Here is a 16768-nt window from a genome sequence, read left to right on the forward strand (position 1 = left end):
CCTATCTCTTCTTCCTCAGAGCGTTAGAATCCATATGCGATTTTCTCAAGAATTTAGGTCATATGTTCTAACATGCATGTGAAGCGTACAATCTAAATGGATTGAAGACAACACAAGAAAGTAAACGTTACTGCTACAATCCTGCATAATAACAGTTTGTAAAGCTGCGTGTAATGCAGATCACCACATTATAATCAAACAATGTAAAGTGTGCTGCTGTTAGCATCTCTGCTGCTCATCCCTTTGCACAGTTTGCACCTGCTGTTGACAACCAGAGTTGAGTCAATTGGTCCTAATGATCCAATATCTGTGGAATAACCACTCACAAATCTGGATTCAGGAGGTGTTTAGCATGTTGCATTTTTAAAGGGAACAGGTTAAGTAACCTTGACCCAACTTAAAATAAAAAACAGTTGCCTTAAATCTAATCTTTTTCTCAAAATGTATATATGTTCTTTTTAATAAACACACAAGAAATATAAAAAACACAATCGGTGACTTTGGGATCATTACTTTTCCTTGACGAGAAAAAACAACAAACAGGTTTGTATCATCATGAGTGAAAATCATTCGCTGGCAGGTTAATATCTGACGTTCGGACAGAACAAAGATAGCTGTGTCTCCATATTTCTCATCTTTATGCTAAGCTAGGCTACCTACACAATGTCCTTTGAGAGACCAAAACCGGTTTAAACCACGTTGGCAAACCTGGACCTGCTGCACAAACATAGGCCTACTTGACAAGACACGTCTCGATCACGCTACTCCTTCTAACGTTACATGTTGCTACATATCTGCTTAAGATTTGGTTTAATAAACACGATGCTTTCCTAAATATGAGCAGTAGCCATGTTGGTAGGCTTATTCTTGAACTTGTGACTGTGCCACGCTAACATGTATCCCTCTTTCCAGTCTTTATGCTAAGCTAAACCCAAGCTAAAGTATTGATTTAAGGACATGGAGATCCCACTGCTGTGGAAAGAAAGACATTGCCCTTCTTCTGTATTAGACTCTGGTTCCTCTGCTCCGTCTTGTTGGTGAGGTTGTTACGTTGGCTGTCGTGCTCCTCAAAGGATGTGTTTCGCTAATAACCCTTGAGTAAAATGGGTCAGCCATAAAACATCAGCTGAAACTGTTGTTAACTTCTAATGTCAGAAAGCTCGTTTCAAATCCTAAGTGGAACTCCAGCACCCCAACGCAACCCTCCAGCAGTAATAAAACATAAGAGGAGCTAATTCACATAGCCAGAAGGCAGCCGGGTCTCAGTCGTCTCTACGACTTAGTGTTAAGCCCTCGCCAACAGTGGAGGCCATCCATAATTAACCCTGTACTGTCAAGTCAAGGCAGCAGTCATAACATGTCCTCGTATGCCTAACCTTTTTCCCTGCATCGTTTTCTCTGCCGTCAACTCATCACCCACATCTGTCGTTCCCTGCGTAAGGACTTCTGTGAGAAAGGGCGAGGGAGAAGACTTTGATCTGCTGTGTTTCCTTCACAGCATCTCTCTCAAAGGCTTTGGACAGCGAGCGATACTCAGAACAGAGGGAGAGAAATGTGTTTCTTGTTTGCTTTTGTTCCGGTTGATTTCTGTGATTTATTCCCTGTTGGTACGGAGTGATTGAACTATTTGGCTATAGGGTAATCAACATCTGTTGTTCTCAGCAAAACACAAAATATATCGTTTCATTTTCTATTTCCTTCTTTGTATTACTCTCCGACCTCGCTAAATCTCACTGAATCTCTCTATGAATAAAGATTTCATTAATTCCGGAGATGGGGAAATGGGCAATTAAAATGTGTGAATCAAAGGGAGAGGTAGAGGAAGTGCAATTGACTGAGTCAAAGGGTCAGAGGGGCTAAGTTGAGGAGAAAGGAGAAACAAAAATAAAACGGCAAAAGACAGTGATTAAAAAGTGGGAAATTGATTTGCCGAGGAATAAGGGCCAATCAAATGTGTGAGGGAAAGAAAAGTGCGAAAATATATAACAGAGAGAGAGTTAAATCAGAGACTGGAGCCATATAGACACAGAGAGGGTAGAGAATAAGATTTAAACATTGATTTGCCTTAAAAAATACAATATGGTAAAAAGAAAATATAGTAGAGACAAAGGGAATCTCAAAGATAAACACATCCCTGGATCTGACCCTTAATCTGCATCCACACCAAAATTGAATGGGTTATTCCCAAACCCAGGTCGGATCCACCTCCTGAGTTTGGTGGGAATTGGTTCAAACCACCAAACAGACAAGGGCACAAACTTTAACTACTTTTAAGCCACACAAGATATATCATTCTATCATTGTACTACTTTGGTTCAGGCTGAAATATCTAACAAAGTACAATTAATGATGTTTTCAAGTTTATTTAAATTGTACTGGAATAATTTCCACATTAAAACCAATGTGCATAAACATATTTATCCTATATCTGTCTAATTGTTGTCATTATTAACCAATGTTCCGAATGTTAGCATAGTAGCCTGCTAAACATCAGTATGTTAGCATTCTCCTTCTCATCACGTTAGCATGTCGACATTTGCATTCAGCTCTACATTTAGCGGTGCCTATGTACAGCCCATAAACTTTATATAAAGAAATAATGGCTCTTCAAAAGGGACGTCACAATTTCTCGATCAACCCCCTGGTGGCTGACTACTGTATAGGTCATAATTGGCCGAGCTTGTGACCTCAATGCTGTGGCTACATCCCTTTATCGCTATTGTGCAGAATCTTGCTCCAAATGGAGAGGCAGTGGACTATGGGCAGAAAAGGTCTCTGGTTCGTCTCTGGTTCGACTCCACGGAGAAACAACAAAAAGACGAACCTGGATGGCTGCCCACTGCTCTGTGTGTCCTGCACCAGATGGGTTAAAAGCAGAGGTTAAATTTTCCTTCTTTCATGAGCGTGCTTGTGCATATCTGTGCATGTGTTTGGGAGAAATAAATGTATCTTAATCTTAATCAAATGGTGTAATCAGATAACAGCATGTGGACATTTGGGCTTCGTCTCTGGATAGTCGGAGGAAGTGGAGACACGTTGTTCTCCTTTATCTACTATGGTATAGCTGCAAGCACTGCTGCAGACTCGAAGTTATACGTACAAAAACATAACCTCTGGTGTCCGACTATCCGACAATGCTCTGGCCAAAGATCTCGCAGCCTCCCCCCAGCAGCCAACAGCACAGACGCAGCGAGGACACAGGTCGGTACAGTGAGATCTGGGTTAGAGTTCAAAGGGCCGAGGAGATGGAGCAGGCGGCGCTCTGATCTCTGGTAGGGGAGTTAAAACATTAACATTCACCCTGCACTGCCGGGCTTCACCTCTGCGTCTCCTCAAAGAAAGGGAGGAGGTCCATACAGTATGCACAGTGGAGATACATCTGCTACATGCAGCATATATTCTCAAATTTGTTTGTAATTGTGTTTGTGTGCGTGCTTGTGCCTATAAAGATATTAGCTCATGTGCGTAGGACAATATGCCGTATGAAGACAAATGACGGAAGCCAAGAAAACAGACCGTATATAGTATATATGCTCTAGTTTATAAGCTCACCGGCTCTATCAGTGGAATTACATCACTCCATTTATCATCCCATATGAGTGGCTTGCATGGGTAATTGTAAATTAAGTGGATTACTGTGCAGTATAGTCCCTGAGGGAATGGAGGAATCTCTGAATGGATGCAAAATCCTATCGTACAGTAGCCAGCAGGTCTCACGGCAGCATCAGCACTTTCTGAAGCAATGATATCAGCACAAGCTCCTTTGAATAATGCTGATTTAATATCAGTGTGAGAGATTTAATGATACTGACACTCATTATGTTTTCGGCTCCCTGAAGTGGGGCCAATGTTTTTAAGTGATTGACACACGCAGCCGCAAGTGTGCTAAAGAAAAGATGTTTCGCAGGATGAGGTTTGGACCCTTTCAAAAAGCAGGAACCCTTTCATTCTGTTAAGCCAAGACTGAGCTTTTTGTTTTTGATGGCAAAGTTGGTAAGTAAGGGAGGACAGAGGATATGTAAAGTTGCTCTTTTCAGGGCTTTGCGTAATACAAAAACTCAAAGATGCATTCTTTTTCCTCCTGGCTTCAGTGGCCTTACACCATCCAAATCCCTCAAATCAAAATCCACCTCGGATGAATCGCAGCGGAATACAAATGAGGAAGAAGTGGCAGGGATTTCTGTTTTAATGAGGACAAAAAACTATCACCACATCTAACCTGAAACGCTTCATTTGATGCTGCCTGCCAGCCGGCACTTCCCAGTAGAATTCCGGGGTTAAAATTGTGGAGTTTCAGCGCGGCTCGCTCAGGGCCCTGGCAACAACTGATGGCCTCCCTCCCACACCCCTAAACATTTAAACCCAGCTCAGTTTGCCCAAAGCAATCTCGGCTCGGGAGTCGAAAGGTCACTTTAAATAAATAAAGAATGGGGAGATCACTAAGCATCCCACACACAGAGTGAGCAGCACTTTGAAAGGATAGCCAAGGCTACACCATTTAGCATTCAGTAGCCTGAAGCAATCCATGAGGCTGGCAGTCGGAGAACAGAAAGTCAAAGTCCAGATTGACTCCCACTCACTTGCCACGGCTACATCAGTCACTTTGCTCTCTCAGCTAAACTTCCGACCTGTTTGTCATTGCACTGTTTGCTGTTGTCAGCCACGAGCAGAGACCATCACATGGAATTCATTAGTCGCCGCAGGTTGAGAAGCCAGGGCCGCTATTTGGACCAGCACATCATTACAATATGTTCACTGTCGCTCTCAACTATTACTCTCCCTAAGTTTCCATAAGAATAAGTTCTGAAGAACAACACAGGTGAGAAGACAAAGGACTGGTTCTTGAAAAGCTTCCTGAATCTTCCAAATGGAAGCAGTGTTCGTGGAACAGAGGAGCCCTCTCTCTGTGAGACCACGTGGACAAGATGACACACTACTTCAGTGGAACTTCTCTTTTAAGGAGCCACTTCACGAGCCTTTAAAAGTAAACTCGACTGGATTGGTGATTCACACCCAATCCTCACACACACACACACATATACACAGTCATGTCTCCATGACTTCAGAGGACACATTGACCCACAGACTCACATTGATTTCCTGGAGACTCACTCTGACCTTAACTTGCCTAATCCTAACCTTTACCAAACCTTAACCTTATCTTAGCTTTAACCTTTACCTAACCTTAACCTCATTTTAACCTTAACCTAAATGTAACCTTTACCTAATCTTAATCTGAACCTCAAATCCAACCTTAAAACCAGTCTTTAATGGTTGGCGTTATGGGGACCTGCTTCTTGTCTCCATAAGGAAGATAATTTGCCATAATGTGACAGTATAGTATAGTAGAATAGATATTGGTCCCCACAACATGGGTAATACCTGTATCACACACAAAAAGACACACAACAAAATATAGTATCAAGTGCATGCGTACACAAGCCATACAACACACAACCCTGGAATCCTCAAATTTTTGGACATGGTTCAGTTTTTTGGCGAGATTACTTCTTCATACCTTCATACAAACTCACAAAGACACACACACACCTCCTTGTACATAGTGAGAACACTCACTGACATAACGCATACCCTGGCCCCTTACTGTAACCTTAAGTACCACATCTAAATGTCTAACCCAAACCTAAAGTTAATTCTAACCCTAACCCAAGTCTTAACCCTCAAACAGCCCATTAAATGTGGCTTAGAAAGTGAAGACCGGCCAAAATGTCCTCACTTTCTCAAAATGTCCTCACTCCACAGGGTCCAGGCCCAAAGTTATTCTCACAAAGAACAAGTACACACTCCCAAATACATAAAACCCTTACAAAATATGATCTCTACACACACAAGCCAGGTGCATGGAGGCACACACACAACTCTGCAACCCTGACATACAGTATTTTTTGGACACAGTAATTTTGGCATGGCTGCTTGTGCACACCTTCACACACACAGACACACACACTCACAGACTCACACGCTCACAGACTCGGCCTTTGTCATTGCCGGAGCCCGGCTCGTTACATCATCCTGAGGGGAGTTTATCAGCGACTGATCAGCAGCAGCCTGAAGACTCTCAAAGACTGTTTTGTCTTCCTCTTACCTGAAACTCCCTCAACCCTCAGATTACCTTGCAGCCGTGGGTATTTGTTTACCGCGGCCTGAATTTTATCATGGATGCCTGCCATCGCTGAGGGGAAGTGCTTCACACGCAGTTTATCGGTGCCAGGTGAGTCACCGAGTTCACAGGTAATCCAGGTCTTTACCTGACCAGCTTTTAAGGTTGTTTATTCAGTCAGGACATCGATGCATTATATCATACCGATTTTATAATTTAATATAAATGACAAATGGGAGCCCAGGTCTTGTGATTTAGTGCAGTCGTCATTCATCCTCTTGCCAAATATACAGAGGGAATAAATCTGACTCATAGTTTCCTCGCAGCAATATTATATAGACGTGTTTCATTTTTCTGGTGCAGCTGAATAATGGAATCTGCCAAAGCTTTTTCTATAAATAATAACAACTAACATGTGTTCTTCATGAAAACCAGGACACAGCTATGGGAGAAAGTGAACATGGCTTCATGACCTTCTCGAGTTCATTTGAGACTGAAACAAGATTTTCTGCTTCAAACAACAAATCCAACAAAAACAAGTGACACATGAAAAGAATTAAGAGCCTTGTACGATTCTGTGTTTGACAAGCAGCTCCGGCTGTATTGTGTCTCACATGTGTTAACACTGTTCAATTCAGTGCTGAGCAGATTTGACAAAAATGTTCATATGTGTGCAATCTGAGGTGAGAAACCAAGAACTTGTCGCTGTTCAGGAGTTTATTTCCGGAATCATCAAAGACTCGTTCAACCATTTGGATGAAGAAAGGATTTATAAGTTAAATATGTGTAAAACAAGCAAAATATTAGTGCATTATTTAGTTTGAAGACATATGATATTGGAAGATCCAGAGACACAGACACACCTGTAAGAATCTGGGTTTGAACCCTTGAGGCAACAGTGCCAACCTCTTTACCACTGTACAGTCAAGCATTTGGATTTACAGCTTAACAAGTTCACATTGTGTAATTTCAGCAACTAATGAGTCAAGTCCAGTCATCATCTCTGTTTGGTTTTGGGCAATTTGGGAAAATTTTGGCTTTGTCACTCTGTGATGTGATGGTCGTACATGAGAGCCACAAACTGAGGCTACTTATATCTTGGTTAGTTTTTTCATTTTTACTTAAGTATCATTCATGGTCACTTAGAGCAGAACTTCAATTTTCATGACATCAGCAGGTTGACATTTTCCATCCCAGCCGCGGTGAAAAACTGAACAAAGGAAACTAATGATCTAACACTCACTGTTATTTCCATGAATGTTACATGTGTCACTTCCTGTATTTTTCTTCCTCCGCCAGTGAAGCAATTTCCTGCTCCTACATGCTGACAGCATGATTTCATGTAAGGATGTTCTTCTCTAATTCAAACCCACTGTTTGATTTTGGCAGATTACAAGGGGGTGTTTCACTTTTACAATCTTGCTTGGTCCAGCTTTTAAGGTTTCACAGCTGGCCAGGTTTCCTCGTCCTCTCATATCTCCGACCTGCTGCAGCCCTGTGTAGGAGATCCACTGCACTGTGATTGAAGAGGGGAATTTTTTCCGGGGGTGGAAATATTAGAAGCGTACACAAGGAGGGATGAAGGAGTTGGAGTGAGGCAGAGCTCACTGGACTGACTCCCAGTCCTCACCACTGTCATGCAGAGACCACACAGCTGCAAAAATGTTCCAAAACAGTTGCTATAGAGGGGATAAACTCAGGGTAGATGGTGCTTTTAATGGTGCGGTGGTGAATTCTGCAGTCGGTGCTCAAGCTACCTTCAATTAAGAGAAATGTTTAATGATGTGGACAACCTGCAATACATTAGAAAAAGACAGGAGCATTTTTCAAGTGAAACAAGTCCATTCAGATTGTACACCGTCTCCCCCGGTTAACACAAACTTTGTTTCAAGTGTCATTTAGCAAGCAGACAGAGCAATTAAGAGAAAAGTCCCCGAGGCGTAAACAAAAGCAAGGTTCTCAAAAGAGACGCAACAGTGAGGAAACTCGAGCCGAGGCGACTGGGGCAGCGCAACACGCATAATTCGTCTCAGACAGAAAAATTCAGGACTCATGTTTTCTTTTCCCAGCCAGCAAAAACGTTCCTGCTTCACGCTGGATCACGCAGGCGGACCACGGAGACGGGAGCAGCCCTCTGGAACTGCTGCACCCCCGGCCTCCTCCTCCTCACCAGCACTTTCAGACGCTGAGCGCTGGCCAACCGCAGGATCCTGGCCGCTCTCCCAGCCAGCCCGGCTAATTAGTCCCCCTCTTCTGAGCTAATTGGCCGATAAAAAATGAGGATGGCCTCTTCACCCAGTCCGAGTGTTGTGCCACCAAACGGCAGCGGGGGGGATTATGCGGGCTTATGAGGCACGGTGACATTCAGCGACAAACCACTCCTCTGCTATTAATTTCCCTGTCAAGAGGGTGTCCTCTGCTGTTTCACTCTGGTTTGTTAGTGGATACAAGAAAACTTCAGGCCGAGGTTGACTGTCAGCAACGTATTCTCATTACGAGCCTTCACCTCCTCACTGTTTTCACTGTGTTGGTTCATTCATTTGAACAGATGCTGGGTCCTGTCGGCCATGAAAGCGTTTCAACATGTTACAGGGAAATTGCATAGGGCTTATCTTTCTTTAAGTGGTGTTTGGTTTTGCTTTGCTCTGACAGGACCGTGGGTTAGTGAAGGTGGATTTCCATGAGAACCAGTTTGACAACAGGCCGTGGACCAGATGACGTAAAGCCAATGTTTTGAAAGAGAGATAGATGGGTGTCCTGATGGTCTGGGTTATGAGACACAACACGGTGAGACAGCAACATCCTCGGTTTGATTTTTAGGATCAGCCGTCGACCTTTGTTGGACGTAATACCCGTCCTCTCTTTCTCTCTATCTCTCCTCATTTCCTGTTTGCCTCCACAGGTTTTCAATAAAGGCAAGAAATACAAAAAATATGATGGAAGAAAAGAGAGATCATGAGCTTTTGCAAAACTGTCAAAGAGAGAGAGAGAGAGAGATAGATAGCGGGACAGGAGGAAATAAAGAGTTTGAGTAGCACATATTTAGGTAAGATGAGAAAAAAGTCAATATATCGAGCTGCTCTAAAAACCGAAAGGGTTTTACCATTAAAATGAAAATAAACTCATAATTAAAGAAGCAAAATACATAAGTTACTCAACTACTGAACTTTTGTAAAATGTTTAGATCGATTTTTGTCATCATTAACTATTGTTAAAGAAGTATGATGATACGTTTTTAGTTATTTAATACTCAGCATATCAGGTTTTAGTCTTGGCAACATTCAAATTCTATTTTCATGTTGATAAATCCACACATTCCAATAACAATAACTTTTGTAAAGACTATTTTGATGTTTGATATTGTAAGAACATTTTATAGCTAATAGAGACTGGGTGACTAACACAATGTTTAACTATAAGTAACAATAAAAATACATATTCTTCACAGCGAGGAGGTGTAACACATAACTGATCTATCTCAGATTGGTCAAATGTTTTTCACTTCTAGCCATTCTCTGCTCATGAGGACAAAACCACAACCTTTCACTCAGAAGCAAAAGTCTTAGTCACACAAAGACGAATGCCAAGTGAACACTGTGGGTCAAAGTTCACCAAAGTTGAACTTCACAGGAAGCCAGGCTGTGATTTGTCTGGAGGAAGCGAATGTTTTATTTACTTCCTCGCTCACACAGATGAGGAAGTGAACGGAAGGCGACTGTTTGCCACTGAAATATCCGCACCTGTATGATCAGGCCCTGAAACAGTAAAGAGAAACAATCTGACATTTTGTCATTCTGTTCATTTCAATCAACTTTTACTTTACCTCTAGAACACATGGAGGTAGGGAACTCTTTTACTGTATAACTGAGTATAAAATAAAACAAATGCGTTCAAAGATACCAAGAAATAAACAGCAAAATCAGCCAAAAAGCAAAAATCAAGAGCAAAAGTAAAAAGCATTAGGAAATAAACAAAGCTCATAAAAGCCAATGAATCACTGAAAACAAATGAAAGAACTGATAAGAACAACTGGAGGTAAAATCAGGTGAGATATAAAAACAACTTCCATAACCCTGGAGGGATAAATAGGAGTGGATCTTCTGGTTGTTCCTGATGTTGCTCCATGTTGCACGATGAGGAAAAAGGGGTTTGCCGAGCTCAGGAAAAACAGCAACGATTTGTAAGCTCTTGACCTTATTGTGTTTTGATTTAATGCTTAAAATTTAACTGAATTGAAAACCTTATATTTAAGTTCATTCAGTTTTTGCCATGGACAAACTTTTTTAGATAAGTTCTGTCCAAATTATGATTATTATTATAAACCAGTCATTTGAGCCGATTTAGATCATTTTCATGGTATAATTTGCCATATCACCCAGCCTTAAATGAGACTTTTAATTTGCCTGAGCATTAAAAAAAAGAACTTTAAACTCCTCCTCTACCATTTAAAATAAGATAAGATAAGACAAGATCAAACTCTATTGATCCACAGCAGCACACAGGTCAGAATGAGGCAGACAAGAGAATACAAAATATAAAGGAGATGACACTAAAGTGCAAAAGTAAATTTCTCTATAAGAATAGAAGTGTAGTTTGACAGCAGAAAACCCCAGTGCAGTATTATATGCTGGTTGGAGTCACTGGGAATGAAGGATCTTGAACTGGGAACTGGGAACTAAACTCCAGCTTCTCCTCCTCCCTCTTGTTTCCCTTCTCCAAACACCGTCTCCAGGCTCTTTGACAATTAGCCGGGATCATTTGCACATGTATGCGGGGCTGGAGGTGGTGGAGGAGGAGGGGGGGACTCCGGTTATGAATGGGTGCATCTCCCCGCAGGTCCCGCCTCTTCCGCCCGGGTCCGCGGAGCCAATCGGCGGCGGCGGAGCTGGTGGACGGGACGTCGCGTCAGCTGCCGTCGTGTCGGGATCGGAATGCGAGAGACTCACAATCGGAACAACTCAGAGATCGGACGCCTCGATCCAGGAATCCAGGAGAATCCCGGCGCTTTCTAGCGGGGTTTTTCCTCACGTTTTCCCCCCCGGAGAGCGACCTCCGCGCCCCGGTCCCTCCCTCCACCTCCTCCCCGGCAGCACCGCGTCCTCCACCGGGGAACTGGGCTCTCACCGGCCGCGGAGGATTCTTCCCTTCACCGGCCGCGGAGGTTGTGAGGAACCAGGGAGCAAAGAGAGGAGGAATATGCAGGGATTCGTCCGGTTACACTTGTGCCTCCCACCCGCCTCCACCTCCTCTCCACACGGGACCATGGAGCGATAGAAGAGCGGGGGAACCGGACGAATTCAACCGGAGGATCCGAGCCCGGCGGCGGCTACAGCCACACACCGACCCGGGGCTTCTTGAGTTCCCCACCGGGGTGATCGTACCTTCCCGTCTGGCTGGGAGAGAGCCTCGGGGACCCCCGGACAGTTTCCCGGACAGTTCCCGGGTTTCCGGAGAGAGTTCCCCGGACACTTCTCCATGTGAACACCCGCTCTCCCCTCGCACGCAGGCGGGCTGAAGGAGGCTGAGCTCCGGGCACCGCCGAGCCGATTTCGGTGCACCCCAGCCCCGCTGCAGGCTCCCAGCTCCGGCATGCTGAAGCTCCACCGAACCGGGAGGAAGGGGCATCACTTTTAAAAAACAAAAAATCGCCCACATGCACTGGATCACTTGCTGGATTTGGGAACCGAGTCCGCAGAAGGGGGGTTGGGGATCCGAGGAGGCTGTCGGAGGATGGAGCGGTGCAGCCGGGGCTGGTGACTGCCTGACTTCGGGCCACTTCTTCACATTTCTTCCTCCTAATCAACCCGCTCCCAGGACACATGCAGGCCAAAAAACGCTACCTGATCCTGCTCTCCGCCGGTGCCTGTCTGGGGCTCCTCTTCTGCCTCGGAGGGATCCGACTTCCAGCGGCGAGCAGGAGCCGGCATGACCGCAGCCGGACCGGCTACCGGCCCGAGCAGCCCTGGCCCCACTTCTCCGACCCCTTACACCGGTTCCTGCCCTGGGACCAGCCGGACACGGAGGACTACAACGTGCATGTGTCCCCCAACCAGAAGCGGGACGTGAACACCAGTGTTTACAAGGGGAAGCGGTGCCGCATGGACTCCTGCTTCGACTTCTCCCAGTGCCAGAAGAAGGGATTCAAAGTTTACGTGTACCCGCTGCAGAAGGGCGAGAAGATCTCCGAGAGCTATCAGAATATCCTATCCGCCATCGAGGGGTCCAGGTTCTACACGTCGGACCCGGGCCAGGCGTGTCTGTTCGTCCTGAGCCTGGACACCCTGGACCGGGACCAGCTGTCCCCCCAATATGTCCACAACCTGAAGACCAAGGTGCAGAACCTGCCCCTGTGGAACGACGGCAGGAACCACCTCATATTTAACCTGTACTCGGGCACATGGCCGGACTACACGGAAGACCTGGGCTTCGACATCGGCCAGGCCATGTTGGCCAAGGCCAGCATCAGCACCGAGAACTTCAGGAGGAACTTCGACGTGTCCATCCCGCTCTTCTCCAAGGAGCACCCTCGCACCGGGGGGGAGAGGGGCTTCCTCAAGTACAACTCCATCCCCCCCTTCAGAAAGTACATGCTGGTGTTCAAGGGCAAGCGCTACCTGACCGGGATCGGCTCGGACACCAGGAACGCCTTGTACCATGTGCACAACGCCGGGGACGTGGTGCTGCTCACCACCTGCAAGCACGGAAAGGACTGGCAGAAGCACAAGGACCAGCGCTGCGACCGGGACAACGCGGAGTACGACAAGTAAGTTCACTGCAAATGGGATTAAAGTGATTTCTACACGTTGATCTTTGGCTCTTTACGCACAAAGCTGGTGCGTAAAGAGGTGGAATCCACGTCAGGAGAGCATCCTCCAGTGTGGTGCACTGTGAGTGTGTGTGTGTGTGTGTGTGCTCCTGTGTGTTACCTCTATAGGACTTGTATCAATCAATCAAGTTTTATTTGTATAGCCCATATTCACAAATCACAATTCGTCTCATAGGGCTTTAACATTGTGAGACATCCTCTGTCCTTAACTGCAAGAGAAAGGAAAAACTACTAAAAACATATCAGGAGAGCATCCTCCAGTGTGGTGCACTGTGTGAGTGTGTGTGTGTGTGCTCCTGGATGTTACATCCTATAGGACTTGTATCAATCAATCAATCAATCAAGTTTTGTCTCATAGGGCTTTAACATGGTGTGACATCCTCTGTCCTTAACCCTCAGCAAGAGTAAGGACAAACTACTTTTACAAAAACCTTTTAACAGGGTAAAAATATGAAGAAACCTCAGAGAGACACATGTGAGGATCCCTCTCCCAGGAAGGACACAAGTGCAATAGATGTCAAGTGTAGGAAAACATCAAGATAAAGGTTTTAGCAGCATTGATGAGGGTAAACATTTTGAAGGATAACTTCAATACTATATGTCAAGCAGTCCTGCTGCAACCATAGTCTCTGGTCAGCAGCCAGCAAGATCATGATCCACCATCAAGATCGAGTGCCATTATAGTGCAGAGTCATTGTCCACTGCTGTGTGTGTGTTTGCTCCTGTGTGTTACCTCTATAGGACTTGTAACCAGTTTAAACACTGACCAGTTAACCTCATGGGACCACGGACTGGTTTCAATGAGGCAATTTCTAAGGTCCTGGTTAAGATGAGTAGTAGTTTATGAGTTGTGGTTAACTTCTGGTTCTGGTCAGGCATGAGTTGTTGGTCATGGGTAAGGTTTTGTTCTGGTTGCTAAAGGACAGCTGAGCAAACATACTGTACGTCAGGTTGTTACCTCTATAGGACTTGTATCCAGTTTAAACACTGACCAGTGAACCTCCATGGGACCACAGACTGGTTCCAATGAGGCAAAACTCAATTTCTGAGGTCGTGGTTAAGATGAGTAGTGTATATGAGTCGTGGTTAAGTTATGGTTCTTGTTAGGCATGAGTTGTTGGTCATGGTTAAGTTCATGGGTAAGGTTTTGTTTCCTCTGCTAAAGGACAGGTGAGTAAACATACTGTACATCTGTGTTTTATGGAGCAATTCCAATTCTCCGCCCCTGTGTCCTTTCCACCTGGAAACAGGTTTAACTCCTGAAAGTTGGAACATAAAGAATCACTTGTTTACATTGGAAATCAAAACCTAGATCTTATAAATCACAGTCTCACACATTAGCCTAGAAATCTGGATCTATAGCAGATACATATTGAATGACTGTGGGTTTTTCTATAATGATCCTGGTTGTTACCTCCTATAGGACTTGTAACCAGTTTAATCACTGACCAGTTAACCCCATGGGACCACGGACTGGTTCCAGTGAGGCAATTTCTGAGGTCCTGGTTAAGATGAGTAGTATATGAGTCATGGTTAAGTTATGGTTATAGTTAGGCATGAGTTGTTGGTCATGGTTAAGTTCATTGGTTAGGTCTTGTTTCCTCAAGGACAGCTGAGCAAACATACTGTACATCTGCTTTTTATGGAGCAATTCCAATTCTCCGTCCCTGTGTCCTTTCCACCTGGAAACAGGTTTAACTCCTGAAATCAACTTGAAATCAAAACCTAGATTAAAAAAAAATCACAGTCTCACACATAGAGTAGAAATCCGTATCTATAGCAGATACACATTGAATGACTGGGTTTTCTATAACGATGCCTGACTGCAGGTCACAGCTAACCAGCCCTTTTATGTGACTGGTTTTCACCCTCCACTCCACCTCCCTCCCTCCCTCTCCAGCATGACATAAAGGATCTCCAGCCAGTCTATTAGCTCCCTGGACACCCCCCCCCTCCCCTCCCTCCCTTCCTCTCTATGTAGAAATCCACCCCCCCACCTTCCAGCTCCCCTCCATGGGAGCGCTGCAGCCTTTCCTCCAGGATATGCACGGACATGTTTGATTTTGCACCCTGTGCTTAGTGCAAATTAAGTGAAAGTCGACGATGGGAAGTTTTTTTTTTTTCTTTCTTCCATGAAATTAGTATCCGTGTTGCTGTGACCCTGCTGTGATGTCATGCTGCTTCCCACGCTTTCAGGAAGTTTACGCTGGCTTGTGGTGTATATCAAGTTTTGGCATAATTGTGACTCGATTTTAGGGCAAATAAACCAGATGCAATGGGTTGATTGTCACTTTCTTTTCCAAGCGATCGTGCCACATAACCTATACCTTCGGAGCCCCCCCCCCCCATTAGATCCACCGCCGCACCTGAATGTTTGGTATGTCTTAATATGGGCGGCGGCCTCTGATGTTTGCATAGCTGGATTACGCAGTGAACTGTGCTGTCAGGTTCACCGGTCTGTGAGTGACACGGGTTTGATCTGCGTTTATCAACCTGCGGATCCTCTGCTGCGCTAAAGCCGGGATAAACCCAGGCATGTGTTAACAGCACTTCTGGCCTACATTGTTCCTAGAGTGGGTGTGTGTGTGTGTACCTGTGTATACACACACACGGCACGTCAAGGTTAAGTGAAGCGACGGATGAGGAGCGTGTGGAAAGTGAACCTGCACGTCTTCTTTCCATTCCGTCAGGCAGGAAGACAGAGAGAAGAAGCGTTTTAAACCCGACACATGTTGAGTTTAGAGAGCGAGCGACTCTCCTTGAACTTGAGGTGAACCCAGAGACCTCCAGCTCCTCGCCAGATGAACTGTAATCCCACAAAAAAAAAAGAGGGAGCTCTAAGAAAACCTTCACAAGCACGCACTTGTCCGTCCATTCGTCATCCCTTTTTCCCCTCTCACTCGAACACGCACACTCGCGCCCTCTCCCTCCGTCTCACTGGATGCCTTGGGCTCGGTGTCACCTGGAGAAGTATGTCATCCATTATCTGACATTCCAGTCATCTCTGGACGGCCCGCCCCCCCCCCACCCGCTCACGGTTCTGTCTCCCCAGCCGCCCCGGCCCTTGTTTTTCCCAGAAGTGCACCTCTTGTCTCTGGAACATCTCGGTGCCACAATCAGCTGATTGACACAGCTGATCACGGCGGGTTCGTGGAAACCAGAGCTTTCACTTCCCCACTCTTTCCACTGTGGTGTGTGTGTGTGTGTGTATCACGCTTGATTCATTTCGATCAATACCGCCGCCCTGTTAGTCATTTCATTCCCAACATCGATAATGCATTTGAGTTCAGTCCCCGCTAAAAGTCAATAAATCCAATTTTTTTATTTTTACGCAGTACTTTCCCAGTGTTAAGCACAGGGTTCCCTTTTGGTGGTTGTTCTAAAAAACGTCTCATCTGACGTTTTCTCAGAATCTATTTAATGAGATTAAGTTACTTTAGCATGAATCAACACAGTGGAACCAGGACGTTTAAATCATTTTTCCTCCCAGTTTATGATTTAGCAACCTGTTTAGATTTAATCAAGCTGATGGTTTTCATTTTAATCAAATTCAAACCCCACGTCGGTGCCAGCTCGCGCTTTACACAAAACCCTGACATAGCTCTCTCTCTCTCTCTCTCTCTCTCTCTCTCTCTCTCTCTCTCTCTCTCTCTCTCTCTCTCTCTCTCTCTCTCTCTCTCTCTCTCTCTCTCTCTCTCTCTCTCTCTCTCTCTCTCTCTCTCTCTCTCTCTCTCTCTCTCTCTCTCTCTCTCTCTCTCTCTCTCTCTCTCTCTCTCTCTCTCTCTCTCTCTCTCTCTCTCTCTCTCTCTCTCTCTCTCTCT

General features: G+C 45.1%; 1 protein-coding gene across 1 annotated transcript in view; it reads left to right on the forward strand.

The window, feature by feature from the left end:
* The first annotated feature begins 11023 nt into the window (after positions 1-11023).
* Positions 11024-16768, forward strand: part of ext1b (exostosin glycosyltransferase 1b) — a 104078-nt gene continuing 98333 nt past the window's right edge. Inside the window, exon 1 of the mRNA XM_061092187.1 lies at positions 11024-12884. Coding sequence (XP_060948170.1) covers positions 11941-12884 — 944 coding nt within the window. The 5' untranslated portion in view covers positions 11024-11940. The remainder of the gene's footprint in view (positions 12885-16768) is intronic.

Source organism: Limanda limanda, chromosome 19, assembly GCF_963576545.1.
Source record: "Limanda limanda chromosome 19, fLimLim1.1, whole genome shotgun sequence".
NCBI classification, from domain to species: domain Eukaryota; kingdom Metazoa; phylum Chordata; class Actinopteri; order Pleuronectiformes; family Pleuronectidae; genus Limanda; species Limanda limanda.